This window comes from Rutilus rutilus (assembly GCF_951802725.1).
Source record: "Rutilus rutilus genome assembly, chromosome: 8".
NCBI lineage: Eukaryota > Metazoa > Chordata > Actinopteri > Cypriniformes > Leuciscidae > Rutilus > Rutilus rutilus.
The window spans coordinates 5,496,660-5,504,798 of record NC_140222.1 but is presented as its reverse complement, the minus strand read 5'-3'; the positions used below and the strand labels follow the sequence as shown (position 1 = coordinate 5,504,798).

At 39.9% G+C, this 8,139-nt stretch overlaps 1 protein-coding gene across 1 annotated transcript in view; it reads left to right on the top strand.

Moving 5' to 3' along the window:
- The first annotated feature begins 286 nt into the window (after positions 1–286).
- LOC311294700 (major histocompatibility complex class I-related gene protein-like) overlaps positions 287–8,139 on the top strand; it is a 34,174-nt gene continuing 26,321 nt past the window's right edge. Inside the window, exon 1 of the mRNA XM_084415713.1 lies at positions 287–435. Within this exon, the coding sequence (XP_084271839.1) occupies positions 390–435 (46 nt within the window). The 5' untranslated portion in view covers positions 287–389. The remainder of the gene's footprint in view (positions 436–8,139) is intronic.

The following is an 8,139-nucleotide window of genomic DNA, read 5'->3' as shown; positions in this document are numbered from 1 at the left end:
TTTGTAAAAGGTTATAATATTGCCTCTTTGTTATTCTTCTTGTTATTTCCTGAATCGAATGTCTCGCACATTCACAGATTGCTAATTTACGCATTGCAAAATAAAGTGGATAAAGTTGATCATGTCGAGATTCATTTCATGCTACCTTTATGGTTTTTTGGAGCATAAACATTTTGTTTATATGTATAGAAAAGCTTCCTCTAAACGTCTGTACTGAGAGTTCATCTATTTTAGAGCATCAGTGACGTCAGTTCTGCAGAATCGGCATCTTCCGTTATTAAGCTCTTCTTCCTGTTGACTCATGTGGTGAAGACTAAAATATTTTTACAGCGCTCTTCGACGACTACACTTAAAGAAGTGCGGGTCAAATACAAGGCTTTTCATCCAAAATGAAGTTCATCATCCTCTTCATCTGCGTACCTTTGGTTTACTCAGGTGAGTTTCATTTAAGTCGATTAACCGATGAATTCAGCGAGGCCTTTGGCTACTTCCGTGTGTTGAACTCTGTGCTACTCTAGTTTTGTTATTATTTTCAATTAGCTTTTATTTTTATATTTTAGTGTATATTTTCATGTTAATTTTAGGTGTAATTTTCGTTGCTTTTGTCTTTAAAAAAAAAAATGCTATTTAGGTTTAATTTATTTTTATTTCAGTTTTAGTTTAAAGGGATACTTCACCTCTGGAAAGATGAATGTGTATTTAAATTGGGTCATTTATGTAGTAGAAATGTGAAATTATTTTTGAATTTGGAGCTTTCTAGAATGTGAAAAGCCAGAAAATGTATTTTTGGCTCATGTGGATGAAAGACAACAACTCCCAGAATGCACTTGCTTCGCTGCCCTAGGAGGCCACTCCCAAGCCACGCCTACGTGATGGGCATTCCGGCTCCTTTTCGTGAGCAGGCTCGTTTGACTCAGCTCACTGAAAAGAGCTGGCTCTTTTGACTTACAAACGGCTCTTTAAAAAATGTTTTAACTCGCTGAAAGTCCACCGCACAACTGTGCAACGTGAATATTCACATTTTTTATTGTCCATAACAACCCCAAAACGTGTCTGCTTGCCTTGCACATCTAATTAATGGGCAAAGTTATGACTATTTTTCTTACCTTCTTTTTTTTTATGTGGATGTTATTGAGCTTGTAGAAGTTTAGCTCTTGCGTTCTTCTGAACATCTTGCGCTGCAATTGCCCGATGTGATTTCTGAGTCATATCAGACCATAATCTGTCTATCTTTTAAATGCCTATTCCACGAGTGGTAGGCTACGATTGGCTGTTTTAAAATATAACTAATTTTGAAACAAAATAACCCAGGAAGTCTCATCTAGGCTACAAGATGTTTAGCCCTCCTTCAATAGTAGCCTACTCACAGCTGGGCTCATAGCTTGCAGGTTTGCTTAGTGGCAAACTTTTTTCATTTGACTGGTTCAACCGCCATCCGCCCGAATTTAATTAAAATATTATTTTTCGTCACGTCATCCGCCCGATCCGCGGTTTATCCGCATCTCTAGTGTGTGTGTGTGTGTGTGTGTGTGAGTGAGTTAGCTCGGCCCTCCCTGCCTGTATGATTGACAAGAACAGAATGTGAGGCTGATCAGACAGTCGAAACAAATGTGTGTGCGCCTTTAGGCCTATAATCATTTTATTTGTTGGTCTTTGAATTAGTCAATTATTTTAAATACAATTAAAATCATTCATTATTTCATTATTAGCCTACATAATGATTTAATTTCTATCACTAGCAGCAAAAGCTAAGCTACTAGTGAATCTCCGTGACAAAAACTCCGTCTGCCCGGGTTTTTGAGATCGCCCAAAATGTCCGGGATTCGGCTTTTGCGTTCTACAGTCGCCATTCATTATGTTTACTGTGGCGAGCAGGACGAGGCTGACGGCCGCGGGAGAACGGCGCGGGGCCGGTGGTGTGATTACTGAGACGCACCGGTCTCGTATCTCTCACAGAGGAGCGGTAATTTTCTTAGCAATGGTAAAACGCACATCAACCGATCGCTTGTTTAGCGTTCATGCATAGGCTACGCGGGGGACGTGTCCCCCCCACTTTTTATAAAATGTAAATTCGTCCCCCGCACTTTTTCATAGGGCAAGTGTGTCCACGACACGCTGAGGTTTTCGCGGGTGTGTAGGCTATAGCCTACATCGAGATTTAAAATCCAAAGAGTCAAGGATAGTCTATCTACGTGACTTTCACGTTTCCATGGTAATCAGTCACTCGTGAATCACGACACGCCCATGCTCGCACCCGCGCGCAATCCATTTTTTTTCATAGAGGTCGCAATGAGTTCAAAACGGCAAAAAACTCTTCAATCCTTTTTCACGAAAAAGTCAAGCACTGTAAGTAACTTAGTTGTCATGTGGTATCCGAATTGTGTTGCACAATGATGAATAACTCTGCCTATTTCTCTTGTTGAATAATTAACAAGTTTTGTTGTAAATTGAAAATATTCACTACCCGCACAAACGTGCACTTATTTTCAATATATTTTTATTCGTAATGTCTATTATTTTCACAGATGTTATCAAAGCCCTTCAAATTAGAATGAACATGGTGATTGTTAATGCTGAGTTTGTATTTTCATGCATTAACAGCCTGCTTGAATCAGGCAGCGTTGTAACATGTGTAGGGGAGAGCGGGGCACAAAGTAACGCTTTTTGACTTTCAGTTTGTGTAAATCTGCTTATATTTTCCCACATTAATTTCCCACATGTCTAGTACAATTATGTGGTTTTGTTTTACTAATACAGTATATACTTTTTTCTGGATATACCCCGAAAGAATGGAAGTGAAACGTGACAACATGCCCCATAGTACATTGTAACATGTGAGGGGCACATTGTAACATGACATATGACAGCTTAAAATGTTATCTGATCTAATAAAAAAAATATACAAGACAAACTAAAATATTTTCTAAATAAAATACAATTAAAAAACTCTTTCATATAAAATAATGGCAATTTTTAATAATTAAATATAAACTCATTTTTGAATTTTGACTACGAACACAGGAAAACACAGCTATACAACATAGTTCAAAACAAATAAATAATTAGTCATTTCTGAACATTGACTCTCAGTCTTTATTCACCTTTTTCTCACGTTTTCTCAAAAAAATAATAAAACTATAGAATATCATAGCATATTTCTAATAGGGGCACATTGTAACGCAGTGTTACAACATGCCCCGCCTGCACAACTGGGATTTAAACCCGGCTAGTGTCTTCTGCTAGTTAGCGAAGCATTAAAGAACTATCTCAACTGTTAAATAACATCTTGGAGATTAAAATAATATCAGATTTGTCTAATTTTAGATAAACACAAAAAATAGAGATGAAAAATTAACTTAAGTAAGAAATGTACTTTTGCTATGGTTTAATAAATGTCTATGGATATCTTCCAAAAAAAATAAATAATTTTGGCGCAATTTTTTCTCTATATAGTGTTGACATGGCAACTAGTAAATACACTAAGTTTCATCATCCAAGCATGTGTGGAAGTATTTAAAACAAGTGTGTTACAACTTGCCCCGCGTTAGGTTGTGCCCCGCGCTCCCCTACATGATGACAAACTTTAAGTTCTCTTGAAAAAGCCGAACCAGAAAGTTTTAAAAGCTTGAAGTTTGAAGGTTTTCAATTGGAAAGTTTTAGTTTAGTAAGACAGACAGACAGATAGATAGATAGATAGATAGATAGATAGATAGATAGATAGATAGATAGATAGATAGATAGATAGATAGATAGATAGATAGATAGATAGATAGATAATAAATAGGGAATCACAGATAATGCAAAGATGATTCTGATTTAATTTCATTTAATGTTAAGTGGCGATTGATAGCCTATAGTTGATAATAATACACTGACGGTAACAAAGTTTCGCTGTTTCAATTTGAAATGAAAGATGGAGCATAGGCTACATGTAATAAAATTAAGGAAAAAATGCCCTTTATAAAGATAAAAAACTTATTCTGATAAGAGTGTTTTCCAACAGTTTGAAGGGAGTTTTAAGTTTGAAGGGAGCCTCTGTTTAGTCTATAGGAAATGTAATTTTGCCAAAAGAAGAACTTTTATTTTAAATAAATGTTATTTTTAAAGCAGCCTACTTCAGTGTGACATTTTACCATATTATCATGCTTAACACTGAGAATTTGAATAATTGTAATGTGATGATCAAATATCATAGGTTTGGGTGGTTGGCGGGTGGATTATTTATTTTTAACAGCAGATTCGGGTGACACAAAGTGCACCAGATTAATGAATTTATCTAGCCTGGGTTTCCCCATACTGCCTTGAGCAGCGCGATTTTATTCACGCTGCAAGGTAGTCTGGCTACCATGGGCTAATTTTTCCCCTGAAATAGGGAACCAATCACAGAACGGGGAGGGAGCAGCAAGACGATGACGAAGTATATGCGACACACCGAAGCAGTTTGTTTATCTATGGATCCAACTTGACAGACGTAAAAATATATGCATATTTAGTTTAGCAAGCAAACACATCTACAAAAATATGCCTCTATTTCAAGTTGATAAAATAATTTAAAATCCACATCAGTTTATTTGTGCCGACGCGCCACCCCTACCAGGATCTATAACGTTACCTAGGCTACTTCCACTTTTAAAAATTCATCATAACCGCGCGCGCACGCGATCTGCTTGCAGTCGTCGAGATAGATGCTGAGGAGTTGAAGAAAAGAATAGCTAGTGGAGATTGTAAAGTTGTCGACAATACGTCATCAAAAATCAAGTCCAGTGTGTGGGAGAAATTTGGAGTTATCTGAAGAAAATATTGTAAAAAGCTTTGCTGCAAACATTTTCGTGTTGGATAGCCGCAAATGTGGAACTTCATCCCCGAGGAAGCACGCAGAAACTGTGGTAACAAAGCCGTTCTATCGAACTGTATTTTTCATATTTAACACTGTTAGTATGTGTGGTGTGCAGGGCGTGTTTGAACCCAAAATTGTCAGATGTAGGCTAGACGAAATTGCGTGGCATATAGTGGTGTAGCCGCGTCTGTTCGATTTGTGTGGTAACGTTAGCCATGTTCTTCATGTATCGGCCTTTTGACAGCTTCGGCTGAAGTTGTCCTTGTGTTAATTGTCGTGTAATAACTTCTGTATGACCTGGCAATAAACATTTTTGTAAGTGTCTATAATGTGATAGTCTAAACTGATTTTATTTCGGGTGCGGGTCGGGTGTCGGTTCTATTTTAAGCGGGTCGGTGCAGATTTTTATTAGTGCTGCTGTTGGAAAACGGGTCGGGTGCGGATTTACAAAATCGGACCCGTGCAGGACTCTCTGGTGTACACATAAATCTCTGACCCATCGTCGTCTTCTTCGTTGAATATCTGTCGCTCTACTTACGTCATCTGGTATAATTTGAAACGATTGGCTATAAGCTACGTACAGGCGCATTTGATAGACATTTGTAGCGCCCAATAAACGGCTCTGGGCATTCGTAAACCACGCCTCAAATACGAGAAAATGAACATGTAGTATCCAGACCACGTCTCAAAGAGAAAGTGGTCTGACGTTAGCCAGGCTAGAATTTATCTTTAAAATGTAAAAAAAAATCTTCCAGGGGGGCATGCCCCCGGACCCCCCTAGAGGTACCAAGCTCCACCCACAAACACAGTAGGCTATGATGGTCTACGAAACATACAAATTTAATTATCTTATTATTAAAATACATGATCAGGATTTTACCACCTCCGCCTAGTTTTGAGCCAGGAAAAACCCTGCATGTGCAATATAAAGTACTGAGCACCTTTCTTTCTTTCTTTCTTTCTTTCTTTCTTTCTTTCTTTCTTTCTTTCTTTCTTTCTTTCTGTTTTATTGCTTTAAAAATAAATAGCATATTAAGCCAATTAAGCAAAAACCTGTCAACAAAAGTTGGAAAAAAACTGGTATTACACTTGACATTCTGTCCCCCTCACTTTTGAAATGATGGCTACGCCCCTGCTGAAGTGAAGATAATGGGTAGAAGCTCAGTCTAGGTGCTAATTCTGGGTTTATCACCAGGTTCACTCAGGAGTGTCGGCCAGAACACCACTTAAGGCCAAATATTCCAGAGTATGAAATGACGAGCTGATAGATAGTTCTTGTTATTCTGTTTATTCTTTCCTCTTTCTTGTGTCAGTAATTTTCAGTGTAATTTGAGTGTGGTTTCTATACAGAGAGAAACAAAATACAAATGAATAAAGGAAACATATGCATACACATAATTTCTCCTTAAGCACTAATATACATTACAATATAAATAAACAATAGTCAGAATATGACTATATATATCTTAAACTCTAAAATGTAGGCAGAGAAAGATTCAAACACTTACATGGGATTCTCAGATTTTCTATGCATTAAGTCACCAATAACGAACTTTCTGTCATCTATGATATAGCTACTCAATAGCCTAGATAGCCTATAATGGTCCAGATAATAATATTTAACACAACTTACTTCAGATTTTACTCAACCACAAAGTACTGATAAGTAGTATAGTATAAATCAGGTGGACCGAAGCTAGAAAGTAACGTCCGAACGCGAATATAATTAACACAACGCTCGCGTAGAGACCCTTAAACTTCTAACTCTCATCCATATCAAATAACAGAAATAACAGCTAACAAAGAAATGCAATATCACGAGTAATACAGCAGAAATACTTACTTTTCTCATTCACGCACACTCTGAGGAAAATGTCGCTCACAATGAGAATCCAACTGACTGACGATCTCTATCGTACTGCGTACTAACTTTGACAACCGACCGACTATCTTTCATACTGCATACTAACCGCGTGACGTCACATACAATATACAAACCAGCGCGCGCGTCCACTATCCTATTACAAGCTCTGAATAACGGCAGTAAACGTAAAACATAACTCCCAATATGGTCAACTGTACTAAATAATAGCAACACAAACATAACTTTGGGGCCTTTTCTACAGCCGCCCCCGAATGTATGTAATACATTTGCTCATCATTAAAGGCAACAAAGTTCTATGGCTGGGGTGTAGTGGCAGGAGTGGAACCGTCTTCATCTTCTCCAGAAGGAAGTGCAGGGAGGACAACCAGCCTGGCAACTGGCCGGGTGTAGATTCTCTCCTTCACCTTAACATCAGCGGACCTGATGTGCCCGTCAGGGCTGGGATGAGTCTTGACTACTTTTCCAATGGGCCAGAGGGCTCTTGGAAGATGTGGATCAGCGATCATCACTACACAGTCCTCTGCAATGTCAGCTGGTGTAGCCTGCCACTTCTGACGAGCTTGCAGACTCGGCACATAGAGTCGGATGAAACGGGCCCAAAAGTGATCAGACAAGATTTGGGAGTGTTTCCAACGGCGGCGAGAGATAAGCTCACTTTCAGGGTAGACTACCTGAGGTAGCGAGCCATCAGGGCGCCCCATAAGAAGAACACTGGGAGTCACTGGATCTGGGTCACTGGCATCTGAAGAAACATAACCCAAGGGCTTACTGTTAAGGATCGCTTCCACCTCAGTAAGAACGGTGCGTAACACTTCTTCTGGAACAGGCTGAGCACCGACTGTGGCATAGAGTGCGCTCTTAACTGAGCGTATCTCCCTCTCCCACACCCCTCCGAAGTGGGGAGCTGCTGGGGGGTTAAAGCGGAAGGAGATCTTCTGTGGTGCAAGTAGACGTTGTAATTCGTTAGACATTCCAACGAAGGTCTCACGGAGTTCTCGCTCACCTCCCTTGAAATTTGTCCCCTGATCGGAGAACAGCTCTGCAGGCGTTCCTCTACGGGCAATAAACCGACGAAGGGACATCAGAAAAGCATCTGTATCAATAGAGGTAAGGAGGTCTAAGTGCACCACCCTAGTTGTGAGGCACTTGAAAATGATCCCCCATCTCTTCTCCCGGCGCCGGCCCACTTTGATCTCAAATGGCCCAAAGCAGTCCATCCCCGTAGAATAGAAGGCAGGCTTGAAAAGGCGCAGACGGGCTGATGGCAGGTCTGCCATCTTCGGCACTGCGGGTTTTGCCCTCCATCGTCGACAGTCAGCGCAGCTATACTGGTAGCGCCGGACAGCCTCACGCCCTCGCAGGATCCAGAAGGAGCGTCGAAGCTCAGCGAACACCCGCTCTGAGCCTGGGTGGTGGA